The sequence below is a fragment of the Morus notabilis genome, unplaced genomic scaffold (genome assembly GCF_000414095.1).
Source record: "Morus notabilis unplaced genomic scaffold, ASM41409v2 Scaffold789, whole genome shotgun sequence".
NCBI classification, from domain to species: Eukaryota; Viridiplantae; Streptophyta; class Magnoliopsida; order Rosales; family Moraceae; genus Morus; species Morus notabilis.
The window spans coordinates 858,223-872,809 of record NW_010364361.1 but is presented as its reverse complement, the minus strand read 5'-3'; the positions used below and the strand labels follow the sequence as shown (position 1 = coordinate 872,809).

Genomic DNA, 14,587 nt, shown 5'->3' with positions numbered 1-14,587 from the left:
AATACTTTTTTTTTTTTTTTCATTTTTAAAAAAATACCCTTTTTATATTAGTATGGTTCTTATGATGATGCCATTTGAAGCAGCTGTCGTTGCAAAGTTACTGTTGTTTTCCGAAACATTGTTGCTTTGTGAAATTGTTGTCGTATTGTGACCATGTAGTTTATTCAAATGTTTATTTTCTGAATATTGTCGTTGTCGTGTTCTTATCTTATTCTTGGTTTTCAATTTAATACTGTTAGTCTCTAAATTATTCTGACCATGTAATTTAACATATGAGTTAAAATGACACAATGCTCGTGATTTAGGGACTAATAATGCTAATAATTTTATATTTTTTTGAAATGTTGTTCTTTTTGGTAGTTTGGTTCAAAAAGAAAAAGGAAAGAAAAGAAAAGTGTTTCAGCGTTTTTTGGTTTGCTTTTGACAAGATAACATGTTCCCTTTCTTGATTTAAGCTCTTGAATCTGAAATCTTTTTATTAGAGAAATTTAGACATGTAATTAGAGGCCTACGCTCTCCAAAATGCATGAAATTTGAACTTTTATTTCACTACAATATCAACATCTAGACAAAAGATTTTAACCACAATTTAAAACTTCTAATTACAGTAATACTCTTATAAAATTTGAATTTCTATTCGAATTTTCAATTCAAATCTATGAGTCAAATGAAAAAAAAAAAATCATCTACCTTTAAACGTAGTGGCGTGTTCGATAGTCGAAATAAGAGATAAGAATGTATTATCTTAGTCTTACATTAGTGTCAACCAAATAATTAATCAAAACTCAAAAGAATCAGGAAACTCACTTGGATAAGTAATCCTTTTAAAATAGATCATGATGATCACAAATCGCAAGCGACAATGATTGAGCGAGCCACTTCTCAAAGAATTTTTCCTCTTTATTGTATATCCCAAATAAATAAACTTGACAAGCTTTAATGTATACAGTAACTTTATCAAATTCTCAACTTACAAAAAAACAATATAACTTATCCAATCTACTGCTACACCAAATAGAGTAATATTATCCAATCCAACCCTAATAATACTTCTATTAAAAACACATAACACATTCCAATCAATCCAATCCGATCCTAATAGTAATTCTCCCAGATATCGTAAGCCAGAAGCCCAGAAAATACAAGTGGAAAGAAATCATCCCACGTTACCTCTCTTTATGAACTTCAACTTACATACAAATTTTTTTTTTCCCCAATAATTTCCTATGATGATTTGGATTGTGCATGGATTTCCTTCAAGATCTCCCTTCCTTCTTCAGCCGGAAACAACATGGATCTGCACAAAGGACACGTGACTTGACCCTCATCGACCCAACAATCGAGACACTCCTTATGAAAAACATGATCGCAATTGAAGAGCTTTCTGACCTCATCTCTTCTCTCCAAACACTCCAAGCAAATCGTACAATATTTCACCACTAATTTATCCTCCATGACTTCTTGTTGATGATCAAGTTGGCCAAATTCTAGAATTGGAAGCTTTTTCTTGATATGAGACGTTATAACATGCATAGGAACTGGGACTACAAAAGGAGACTCGTCATCTAGGACTAGAAGATAGTTTAGACGTTGATCATGAGCTTCTTCTTCTCCTTCTTCTATAGAGTCATGCATTGTTTGTTCAGAAGGATTGGATGTGAGTTGACCAAGATGAACAAGTAATGATGTAGTTATGGATTTGAAGTGGTGTAGAAGATTTATGAAAAAAAACACTATGCATTTTGGCAAGAGAAAGGAGTGAAATCCCATGTAGAGAGAGAAGAGGATATATATATATATATATATATATAGACACACACAAACAAATGTATGATTTGGATTAAGTCAGGGTGAGAGTACTCCTTTTAGGTAAGTAATGTTCTTCGGGATTAAGTTTATGAGCTCATTCCACCTTCTTTCCTGCTTCTAAATCTCATCTTAAAAATCAAAAGAAGAAAAAAGTAAAAAAAAAAAAAGTGAAGATTAGATAGAATATTGGTACTCCTGCTCTCCTACCCACCCACATCCTATTCGTGGCGTTTCAGATGAAACCCGTCCCTCTTGAAAAGTAATATGCAAAGCAGCTTTCTAACTTAGCGTGGGACATACACGTTGAATATGGCTAATGACCACATTAAAATTAAAATAAAAAGTATTGAAAACTATAATAAAACTTTATATAAATGTGAAAATAAACCGTACCGTTACGATATATTGTCCTACCCTATCGTAAAGCTCTCCTCTTTATAATCTTGTACTGTTGTATACTATATGTTATGCTAGACTTGATTATTGCCCTTATAGGAAAAAAAGAAAAAAGAAAAAAAGAACTCCTAGTCAAATTGTTTGGAGTACTTGAACCTAGGACGTGTTAAACTGACAGTGATACCAATGATTGTGAATCCATTAGGTAGGACTCACTTGAAAATTGACTTGTATGGAGGGTGGAAAGTTTTAAATTTATTAAGGGTCTGTTTAGTTTGTTGATTCGAGTTAAAATGTGATTATATAAGAACTTTTTATTTTAATAAAAAGTCAGATGTGACTGTTTCTAAAAGCTTTTTACTGTAATAAAACTCGAATCGGTAAAATAAACGGGACTTAATTATCTTATTCTTAGTACATTGTGAGACTTTTTTGGTGCGAAACAACTATTTTTTGCAATTAGAAAGAAAAATGTTTTGCAACATCGCCCCAGCTTATTATCAGTCCCACAAAAGAAAAACCCAGCTCACCAGTGCCTCACAGTACATGGATCCTGCGCCGACCTGCACTCTCTCTTTTTTTTTTTTTTTTAAATGATATGGACTCTTTTTCATGGTTTTGGTTAGCTTTTTCAAATTTTTGGTGGATATCCGAACCATTTGTTATAGTGTTGAACTTTATGTTTATTGTAATATCTATATATGCATGTTTCCAGTCTTTATATAACTTAAAACATTATCACAAAAATAAAAAAAAAATATTTCAAGTAAACAAACCACCAAAAAAGCTTCAAAAATTCACCTGAGCTATTTTTATTTTGGGTAATTTTTAAAAATACCCTTTGAAATAGAGTCCTTTTTATTTCTACCCCTTAATACATTAGCTCATATATTTCTATCTTTTAGACTAGAACTAGTTATGGAGTAGAGTTTTTTAAAAGGAGTATTTTTAATAAGTCATATAATTAGTTTATTTATAAGATTAGGCAGAGTATTTTTTTTTTAATTTTCTTATGATTAGGGAAAATAAAATCTAATGATCAGAGTTTTGTGTAGAAGAAATTCAATGGTAAAATATTGCAAGGCGTCAAGAAATCTTTATGTGCTTCATTTTGCAACCAAAATTTTAATTCATAAGATTCATAAAAGGAATTTGAATAGATTAAACTCACGTTGATTCTGCTAAGATTATAATAACTTGTTTATTGTGAAACACTCGAATTGGAGTGTATTACAATAAATTGAATTTTATTGAACTATTTTATGTATTATGGGATGTTTATTTTAATTTTATAATTAATTTTATAGTAAATTTTTTAGGATAGTGCAAAAATAGGTTACAAGAGTCTTAATGCAAAGGCCTAAATCATTAGCCTAGTTTGCAACTCTACAATATTTGATGTTTTTGTATTGGATTGGATTAGGTTGGGAGACTTTTGAATTGATAATGGATTGAGATTTTATCAATCCGAAGTAGGTTACAAGAGTCTTAATGCAAAGGCCTAATTCATAAGCCTAGTCAACTCTACAATATTTGATGTTTTTGTATTGGATTGGATTAGGTTGGGGGACTTTTGGATTGATAATGGATTGAGATTTTGTCAATCCACTAGGTTGCAGTATGTTTCCTAATTTGTGAAACTCAATTCATGGACACCTCTAATAAAGACTTTTCTTTAAATTGAAAAGACGATCTGGTCCGATCATATTATTATCGGTTTGAAGCCGAACCAGACCGTGTACAACCTTACTAGACTCGACCTTGTTACACAAGAATGATCAATTAGAACTCTTTAATAAGAAAACATATTCTGTCTAAAGAAGCAATAAAGAAAAATCTTTGGCAATTAGAAACTAATAGGAGTTTTGAACTAGCTATTATAGGTCCACACTGCAAATTGGTAGGGCAAAAATGTCGGTGGTAGCCAAAGTTGTCATCTTAATTTACGGAATATATTGCTCAAAGATGCTTTATGGAGGATGAATAATTAAAAGATTGATATAGCAAAGATCTTTAAATTCTATTGAAGATGGAGTTTGTTCCTTTGCAGATGTGAATAAAGTCATTCACGAACAGTCTTCTTCTTCTTCTTCTTCCATTTTTTTTAATATTTTTTTTAAATTTTTAATGAAAAAGCTTTTCAATTCACAAACAGTCTTGGCTTTTTGTATGAATGAAGATTTTTATTTATTAGGGAAAAGTCCTACTATTGTGTTTTTTCTTATAGAAAGTCTCGAGAACATTGTTATCTTTAGGAAAGTTCGTTTGTTTTTCCCTTAAAAGAGAAATAAAGAAAAAAATAAAGTAAGAAAAAAATAAAGTTGTATATAGTTATGTTAAAAAGAAGGTTGTAATAACTTTTTTGCTACATTTTCTTCCCTTATAGACCCCACTTTATCCCTGATATTCTTTAAAAGAAAAACATTTCCAAACTGGCAAACCGTAACAAATAACCATATGTGTGTTTTTCAAGAAGAGGGTGTTTGATGGTCAGTTTGATAGATTTAAAGAGAAAGTCATCGGCCAAATTTAAATTAAAAAAAATAGTTTTGATAGATTTCAGATTTTTAGGAAAATCAAATCACATGTAATTGATTTGGTTAGTTTATTTAGTTGGTTTGGCTTTGAGCTTTATAATATGTATACAATTTGAGTTGATAGTGTAAATTTATTATTACTATTATTCTGTTTTAGTATATCTTTTAGTTTTAACCTTTTTGTATTCCCATTTGTATCCCGAATTTTACATTCAATCTACTTTTGATTTTAAAAACTCTCACTTTTCTAATTTAGACGTTGAATTAGCGTCACTTAAACTGTTTTATTAGAATCTTATTAAAATCAAACGGTATAACTGAAAAAGTTTCAAAGTTGAAATTTTGTGAAATTCAACATCCCAAAGCTCTACTATTCTTTAATTAAATCTATACATTCAGAGTTGCTTATGATGGGATTGTTGTTAAATCTATATTAAGCCTATTTGTTTGGATAGAGTGTTGTTAAATCTATATTAAACCTAGTTGTCTGGATATATTTTATGTCTTTCTAATGGAGATTTTAAAAGAGATGATTAAGTGAGACTAAATTTAAAGTTTGGGGTGAAGATAGAGCTTTAAAGATCAAAAGTAAAGTAGGAATAAATATAAAGTATAAATGAAAATAATCCTTTTGGTTTGACTTTGAGTTTATGAGTCACAATTGTTACCTTTCTTACAGCATCAAGATCATGTAAGTTTAAATCTTTTAATTAAGATAGTATAACATTATTAGAGGACATGAAAAAAAGACACGAAAAAATATTTAGTGTCTGTTTGGTTGATGCATTTAAATTTATAATTTTAATTATGTTACAGTGTTTTCCTCTCACAAAAAATTTGAATAAAAAAAATTATTGTTAATAGTTCTCTCATAAAATTCTTACAAATTGAATCAAAATCAATGACTTGAACGCAATTCAGCTCAAAGATAATGTCGTTTTCACGGACGATATGCTTTAAATACATTGTCGTTTTTTGACGTTCACATTCACATGTTCCGCTTCTTGATTTGGGCTCTCGGGTTACTAGGCCTGTAAAACCTTTAGCCCAATATTAAACGCACCGTATCATGAGAGAACAAAAAAACAAACCGATCATTTGAAGAAGTGGAAAAGATTGAAGGACGTCGTACCATCATCCTTGGGGGGTTTTATCCAGAGCTCTGAGCTAAAAGCTTCAACCTTCAACAATGGCGTCCTCTCTCTGCACTTACCACAATAACATCATTCCCTCTCACGCTTCCACAAAGAACAAGACCAATTCAATTCACAGCAATGTCAAGAATCTCTCATCTTCTCTCTTCGGTTCGTGTCAATCCATCGGCAGTTTCTCGTCGACCTCCGAAAACTCCCTCAGATTCCTTCAATCCAAACAGCCTCATCCGTTTCTCTCGCCCAGACGTCTCACCGTCGTCGCCATGGCTCCGCCCAAGGCCAAGCCCGGCGGCAAAGCCAAAAAAGGTGTCTATAAATATATATATCGATATATATATATATATATATATATATATATATGCAAGTCGTATTTCTCGTTTTGACATTTTATCGAACATTTGGCATGCGTTTTTGCAGTGGTTGGAATGATAAAGCTGGCGCTTGAGGCTGGAAAGGCGACTCCGGCGCCGCCAGTGGGGCCGGCGCTGGGTTCTAAGGGAGTTAATATAATGGCTTTCTGTAAGGACTACAATGCCAGAACCGCCGATAAGGCAGGTTATGTTATTCCCGTGGAAATCACCGTCTACGATGTGAGTTTCCCTTGTTCTATTTCACATTTCTTATATTCTGTATCTAGTTTTAATTTTTAATTTGCTTGAGTTTCTCTTTCAGGATAAAAGTTTTACTTTCATTCTGAAGACTCCCCCGGCTTCGGTTCTGCTTCTTAAAGCTGCTGGTGAGCTATTTTGACAAAATTCTTGTTTTCAGTTGAAGCTTAAAATATAGAAGATTGTATCAATGTAACAGTTTGTGGTTTTGGTGTTTGTGTCATGGCTCTCTTGATCATGTGCTTTAATTGTGGATTATAGTATAAAGTGCTGAATTTTTGTGTCAAATGATTCGACATAAGATTTTATCAACTTGTTGGTTTTATATGTGGGTGTTCGTGACATGGCCCTCTTGGTATTTCAACTATGGAATCTAGTACTGAGCATACAACTTTGTGCTGAATAATGATATGCTTCCCAACTTTTTTAAGCCAATCATGTGTTATTGATCGTGTAATTCAAGATGATAAATGTTTTTAAAGTCCGTAGAAGGTTGTATGTTACTAACTGATGTAGGGAGATTTAACAATTAGTAGACGTTTTTATATTTTCATCGTGGTTTGTTTTAGCTTGCTAATTTAGCATCGTTTGTTTTAGTGATGTTTTTGTTATTTGTTTTCTAAGTGAGAGATAGCCACTTTAGCTATTGTAATAGTGGGACTTGAATAATTGAGAATTGAATACAAGAGTTGTGTTTTCTCTCTAATTTGGGGATTTCCTCCTTATGGGGTTGTTTTAGAACACGCACTTTGTTCGGATTAGGTCGGTAAAATCTTTTCCTTTCCATTCCGCTGCATCGCTAACTGAAGTATTATTTACTTGCCACATTAGTCTGTAAAAAAAGTCGGTACAAGAGTTGGGGTGTCAAAGGAGTGAAGTGTATCTTCTTTTGAGTGAAGTAATAGTTGATAAACTCATATTCTTGATCTTATGGCTGGAAGGAGGTGTAATACAGTGTAATGTTTAACGTTGTAGATTATTTACTTCTAGGTTTCTCATTAGGTATGGGATTATTTTATCTACCTATTCTGCTTATTGCAATGGAAGATTCTATCAGTTATTGTTGCTTCTGAAACGTTTCCGTTCGTTTTCCGGTCCATTTTGAGGTTAAACACAGTTTTGATCACTAGTTCAAGATATTTGTTGAGACCATTTTATAGTCATTGAAGATTGTTTGGACAAGTTGATGATGGTGGCAATAATACGAAACTCGAGATGAGATTTGGAATTGCTAGCTTACAATCACAAACCACCTAGAACTTAAAATGAACTAAAAAGGATGCACGTCCTACTTATGTTTATGTACAAAAATTTGCTTTTGACTATTTCAGCATACGTGTAAAAGATAAAAGTTTTTCCATTTCTGTTAAAATTAGGAAATTGTTAGTCTTGAACTAGTCCTTATTTGAGATCTTTACGGATAGCGGTTGATGGGATGCCTGGAATTTCTTTATATTATTATTGTTGGATTGTTATTCTAAAACTATGGTACGTATCAGTAGCATTTACATTAACTAGAACTGGTTTTTGTCCTGCCAATTAAGATCCACCTTACTTGTCTTCCTCCAATCTAGACCTGAATTCCATAGTATTGAATCAGTTGGGCAATCACATTCATACTTTGTGGTATGCAGGAGTGGAGAAAGGTTCGAAAGACCCAAAGATGGAGAAAGTGGGAAAGGTCACCATTGAGCAATTGCGAGCAATCGCCACCGAGAAGCTGCCCGACTTGAACTGCATAACCATTGAATCTGCAATGAGAATTATAGCAGGCACCGCAGCTAATATGGGAATCGACGTTGACCCTCCAGTTCTTGAACCCAAAAAGAAAGAAGTTCTCTAGTTTCCCAGTTCTTTTTTTTTTTTTTTTTTTTTTTTTTTTTTTTTTTTTTTTTTTCAAAATTTCAATTTGTATTTTTTCAACTGTATTAGAATCACCACAGTGAGTGCAAAGAAGACTGATAAAACTCAATTCCTAAATTGTAGCTGCTACATTTCTTTCCCTCTTGGGTGTAAATTTTTGCTTTCATAATTGATGGGTTTTTTGGACTTTAATCCTTATTCCACATTACAAGAATCATCACACCAAATTACTAAGAAAATAAGTTAGAATAAATACCCGTCTCCATTAGTGCAGTCTTATATCTCTAGTAGAATTCTCTAAGACAACGAACACGTTGAGTAATTGTCTTCCTAAGTCAAATTATCAGATTCTTGATTGGGTATTCTCTCTAGATGGGAAAGAGGAAAAACGACTGAATGATTTGACGTATTGGCGACCATGTAACGCCCTCCAGAATTAAACATGTTTAATTATGCTAAACTGTGAATTATTAGTGTGTTTAATTTAATTTTCACAATTAATCAATAGACTTTAAATTATTTTTAGTATTTATAATTTCACCTCAAAATTTTTTGAAAATACACTTAAATTTTAATGCATTTTCCATTTTTTTCCATTTTTTTTCTTTTATTTTCTTTTTCCTTTTTCTTTTTCTTTTTCTTTTTTTTTTCTTCTTTCTTCTCTGGTTCTCCCACGCCACCGGCGCCAACCTCCCTCTCTCTCTCTCTCTCTCTCTCTCTCTCTATTTTCTTCCACCACCGGCCACCTCTTTCTCCGGGCTTTCTCCTGCCGGCGTTCTCTCTCTCTCCCTTGCTCTCTCTCCCTCTCTCTCGGCAGTTTGGCCGAGAACCACAAAAAAAACGGAGAAATTGAGGGAGACAAAGCTCGAGCAACTGATTTGAGGTAAAACCCTTTAAAACCCACTCTTTGATTCGAATTTTAAGCTTGAGAAAGTTTGATTTTTGTTAGATTTGAATAATTTTGAGTTAGGGTTTGAATTTGAACAGTTGTCGTTGGAATCGAATGAAATTTGGGTTTTTTAGTTATTAGACTTGTTTAATTGATTGGAAACTGATTTTGATGGATTCTGGAGAATATATATTGAAATTGAACTTGAATTGCAGGTTTGGCATTTTTCCTATTTATGTCGGCATGCTGTCAAAATTTTTTTAAAAACTTGTTTTTAAACTGAAATTTAATAGGAAAACCAAACCTATGGATTGGATTTTAATTTTTTAAAGAACCCCCAAACTGAATTATAAAATCATTTGTGAAACTTGGATTTGAATCAAGGCACACTAATATGAAATAATTAAACATTATTGAACTTAATTCGTTTTAGGAATGAGAAATATTTTCTAAGATATTGCTTTTGTGATAAAGCTAGTGGAGAAGGTTAAGTATTAAAGCTTTAAGGAAAGCGGAGGCTAGGAGAACGGAAAGCTAACCCAGGTTTGACATCGGAGAGGTAGTATATTCTTGTCCATATCCTTGTTAGCCTCATTTTAAATGATTTTGGCCCATGAAAATGTTTTAGAACAAAACATGTTTAAAGAAAATGATTTCAAAGAAATAGCATGAAAATGATTTTAAGTTTTCCAATGATTTTAGAAATTAGATTTTAAAAAGTATTATTTCTTAAAATGAAATATTTTAAGGAATGATACAACGCATGGTGGCCTCAGAGATCGGGATGTAGGAATCGCATCCTTGGGGGCAGGTCTCGAAACTCGTACGGATCCACTTCTTGTTTAGTGGAACTATGGCTCTGCACTTTTCACTAGACAAACATTTTACCGTTTCTTATTTAGTGGTATGATGAGCTGCACACTTTCATTATATAGACATTTTCTACTATGTGAGTATTTCCTTTTCTAAAAAGGGATGACCGGTTCCGAGTGTATATCTTCAGACCGTGAGTACCTTTATTTTAAATGCTTTATAAAATTATATCCTACTGGGTCTTTCGCTCACTTTTCTTGTTTTCAAATATATTAAACCCCTCCAGGCGACGCAAGGAGTAGTGCGGAGTAGGTAGTTACTACCGATGACGTGGACTTAACCTCAGGAAGCGAAGAGTTGTATTTCCTCTTATCCTTTATCTCAAGGCATGTATAAAAGATTATGGATTGTAAACTTAAATATTGCTAGACTGTGGTTGATGTCACATTTACTTTTATTTATATTCATGTATGCTAAACACCTGTGGAAATTCCTGACTTGATACTAGGGACGTGGTTTTAAACTGGTTTGGTTGGAAATTCCACCACCTTTCTTGAAATTAAATTTCTCTTGAATGCAGGGGGCTTGTTTGGAAATACCTGGATGTTTTGGATTTAAAAAATTAAAATATTTACAACATTATTTGCTAATCACTCTCTTAAACAGGTTTAAGTTTCTAAACAAGCCTCCACGTCACTAACCCTGGTTTGGGGGCGTGACAAAACTTGGTATCAGAGCCCTTGGTTTAGAACCTTAGGGTTTGGAATTATGCATACATGAATGACATCAGGAAACCACTAAAACATTCTAGCTTTCTTTTCAGATTAAAGAATGCTGCCGCGCCGTATAAACCCTAACCCACCGGCGATGCCGAATGAGCAATTCATGGAAGCCATGTACGTAGCCTTCCAGGGGATGGCTACTAGAGCCCAAAATGAACGTTCTGCGGAGGACAGAAAACAGAGCTACTTCCGTGAGTACAAGCGTAGCTCAATTCCCGCATTCACTAGCGCGGGTGGGCCTCAAGAGGCCGAGTATTGGTTCGAATCGGTGTCTAAGCATCTAAGTACCATGGGAGTACCGGATGAGTATTGGGTGGAGTTCGCAGCTTTTAAGTTTGAAGGTCCTACATGTGCGTGGTGGAAGCATATCCGGTGAATGCATGATGTAGAGGGGATGACTTGGGAATAATTTGAAGCGCTCTTTAATGAGCAATTCTTTCCCCAAAGTTATCGAGATGAAAAGGCCATGGAATTCATGGGCCTATAACAAGGGGATATGACAGTGTGGGAATACAAAGCTAAGTTCAATGAGCTATCCCGTTTTGCTCTTTCCTTGATTGAATCAGAGCACATGAAGTGCCTAAAGTTCGAGAAAGGTCTTAAGGGTGTGATCTGAATATCAGTGGTAGCTTTAAGGCATCGAGTCTATAGTGACCTGGTTGCAGCAGCCATCTCTGTTGAACAAGAGCACATCGCCTTCCTCCATAATCGAGAAGCTTCAGGAAGAATTTCAGGAGGACCCCAAAGGAGTAACAGAAAAGGCCGTGATCAGGGGCAAGGTAGTGGGGGAGTGCCTAGTGGTAGTAGTGGCTCTTCGGGAAGTGGGAAGAGTGGACCCTATAGCTTCAAGTGCCACCATTATGGGGAGCTAGGGCATATAAAAAGGAACTGTCCTCTTAGGGGCCAACAGGTGAACCAACAAACCCAGCAATCACCGCAGAATCAAATGGGTATTGCTCCTAGTCAAGATAGACTTCCACAGTTCACGCCTTTCTATCAGCCCCAGTTGTCTGCCTAGATACCAATTCCTCCTGCACCGATCTTCCGTCCGCCGAACTACTCTTATTTCCGGCCACAGGCTCCCGTATCAGTACAGTCTACCCCACCGCAACAACAGTACAGGCTTGAAAACCAGAGACCTAACAACAATGAGAGAGGAAAAGGGAAAACATCGGGGCAGATGCATACCATGGCCGGGGGAAGTTCTGGAGCTCATGCCAGAAACCCAGTTGTTGAGGTATGGTACCTATCTCTCACTCTTTCGCACGAGTTTTGTTTGATAATGGTGCTACGTACTCTTTTGTTTCCACTTCTTTTGTGAAAGTTTTGGGTTTGAAACCTGATGACTTAGAGATTTCAATGTTTATAAGTTCTCCATTGGGATGTGTGGAGGTGACTAGCATATGTAGGTCGTGTGTGATCACGATTGGAAGTGAGAAATTAAAGACATATTTGATAATCCTTCCCATGAATCAGTTTGATGTAGTGCTTGGAATGGATTGGCTGTCAAGATATGGGGTGATTGTTGATTACCACCGTATGAGAGTTACCTTGACTACCGATTCTGGCACGATAGTAGCGTATCAGGGAGGTGTTAACTCGGTTACTGAAGAACGACTATTGAGGCATAGTGTCGGAGGACGGCAGAATTTAGCTTGTTTCTTATTCCTTTCGGCATTAGAGGGTGAATCCGGTATCACCGGGGAGGATGTTGAGGTCCCCGTGGTCGATGAATATGCAGATGCATTCCCTGATGAGTTGCCTGGTTTACCGCTTGACTGAGAGATCGAGTTTTGTATCGACTTACTTCCGAAAACGGCTCTGATTACTATTGCTACGTATCGAATGGCGCATGCGGAGATGAAAGAGCTAAGAAAACAACTCGGAGAGTTGGCAGAAAAAGGATTCATTAGAAACAACACTTCCCCATGGGGTGCACCTGTCTTGTTTGTGAAAAAGCATGACGGACCCCTTTGGTTGTGCATAGACTACCGACAATTGAATAGGGTTACCGTGAAGAACAAGTACCAATTACCGAGGATCGATGAGTTGTTCGATCAGCTGGGAGGATCACGGTATTACTCAAAAATTGACTTGAGATCTGGGTATCATCAATTGAAGATTAAGGAAGATGATATTCCAAAAACAGCTTTCAGAACTCGCTATGGGCATTATGAGTTCTTAGTAATGCCTTTTGGATTGATGAATGCTCCCGCCACTTTTATGGATTTGATGAATCTAGTCTTCCGCCCGTATTTAGACCAGTTTGTGATTCTTCATTGACCACATCCTGGTTTACTCAAAGACTTGGGAAGAGCATGAGCAACATCTGAGGATCCTTCTTCAAACTCTTCGAGAACACTAGCTTTATGCAAAGAAGGAGAAATGTGATTTTTGGTTGACAGAAGTCAAGTTCCTTGGACATGTTATATCTGGACAAGGAATTTCAGTGGATCCCGCAAAGATTGAAATGGTGCTACAATGTGAACGACCAAAGAATGTAGCCGAAATTCGAAGCTTCCTAGGACTTGCGGGGTATTATCGATGATTTGCAAAGGATTTCTCGAGTATTGTTGTTCCAATGACTCGGTTGACTAAAAAGGAAGTCAGGTTTGAATGGGATGCCGATTGTGAATATGCATTTTAAGAACTGAGGACTAGGCTAACCAGTGCGCCGATTCTGACGATTCCTAATAGTGATGAGCCGTACGAGGTGTATTTCGATGCATCAAGACGAGGACTTGGGTGTGTTTTGATGCAAAATGGACATGTTGTGGCCTATGCATCTCGTCAACTGAAGCCACATGAGCAGAACTACCCCACGCATGATCTAGAGTTAGCAGCAGTGATTTTTGCTCTCAAGATATGGAGATGCTACCTCTATGGAGTAAAATTCCAGATCTTCTCCGATCATAAGAGTCTGAAGTATCTGTTCACTCAGAAGGATTTAAATCTGAGACAGAGAAGATGGATGGAATACATGGAGGATTATGACTTCACCTTGCAGTATCATCCTGGAAAAGCCAACATGGTAGCAGATGCTCTCAGCAGAAAGACTCCAGGAATCCTAGCATCTTTGGCATTGGAAGATTAGAAACAGAGTGAAATTGTAGGTGACTATGATCTTCAGTAGTATGAGGATTCTAACCAATATGGTGTACAACTTGGTTTCAACGCCAACTCGTATACAACAAGTCAAGCAGAACCAATGGCAAGATTCACATCTTCAGGGAATTTGGACTCGAGTTCAGAATGGAGAAAAACTGGACGAATGGAATATTCGGGAAGATGGAGCGCTCTACTTCAGGAATCGCCTTACCGTTCCTCAAGTGGATGAGATAAAGAAGACAATCCTTCATGAGGCTCACAAATCGAGGTTCGCTATTCATCCTGGGAGTACCAAGATGTATCAGGACCTCAAAAGGCAGTATTGGTGGAGAGGTATGAAGAAGGATGTTCGCCAATACGTGTCAGAATGTGCGACTTATCTTTGAGTCAAGGCTGTGTTGGGAATGGTGTCCTAGAAGCATAAAATATAATAGGATATTTATTATTTATTTAATAAAAGAGTTTATTCATCATTTTATGTGTATATATTTGTGAATATTTTATGAATATCAATAAAAATTCAGTGATTATTTATGTAACCTTAAACATTGTATATAAGTGTTATATACAAGAGGATAATGTTTAAGGATAATAATAAAAAAAGTAATGTTCATAATGAATTTAATTA

The 14,587-nt window shown here is 35.5% G+C and overlaps 2 protein-coding genes across 2 annotated transcripts; one reads left to right on the top strand and one right to left on the bottom strand.

Annotated features, from left to right (window-relative positions):
• Window positions 1–1,224: 1,224 nt before the first annotated feature.
• Window positions 1,225–1,635, bottom strand: LOC21406858 (probable E3 ubiquitin-protein ligase RHA1A). Its single transcript, XM_010106606.1, has one exon. The coding sequence runs from the start codon at window positions 1,633–1,635 to the stop codon at window positions 1,225–1,227; it is 411 nt and encodes a 136-aa protein (XP_010104908.1).
• Window positions 1,636–5,837: 4,202 nt separating this feature from the next.
• LOC21406857 (50S ribosomal protein L11, chloroplastic) lies at window positions 5,838–8,354 on the top strand. The gene is made up of 4 exons (XM_010106605.2): window positions 5,838–6,202; window positions 6,314–6,486; window positions 6,569–6,632; window positions 8,139–8,354. Exons 1-4 carry the CDS (start codon window positions 5,932–5,934, stop codon window positions 8,345–8,347), a joined length of 717 nt encoding a protein of 238 aa, XP_010104907.1. The 5' UTR covers window positions 5,838–5,931; the 3' UTR covers window positions 8,348–8,354.
• Window positions 8,355–14,587: the final 6,233 nt, after the last annotated feature.

What these genes read in the sequence shown, in the direction of transcription:
- LOC21406858 (XM_010106606.1), bottom strand. Translation starts at nt 1,635, where the DNA reads ATGCATGACTCTATAGAAGAAGGAGAAGAAGAAGCTCATGATCAACGT.
- LOC21406857 (XM_010106605.2), top strand. Translation starts at nt 5,932, where the DNA reads ATGGCGTCCTCTCTCTGCACTTACCACAATAACATCATTCCCTCTCAC. An exon ending in TGGAAATCACCGTCTACGAT is followed by an intron (nt 6,487 to 6,568) that starts GTGAGTTTCCCT and finishes TTTCTCTTTCAG; the next exon opens with GATAAAAGTTTTACTTTCAT. An exon ending in TCTGCTTCTTAAAGCTGCTG is followed by an intron (nt 6,633 to 8,138) that starts GTGAGCTATTTT and finishes TGTGGTATGCAG; the next exon opens with GAGTGGAGAAAGGTTCGAAA.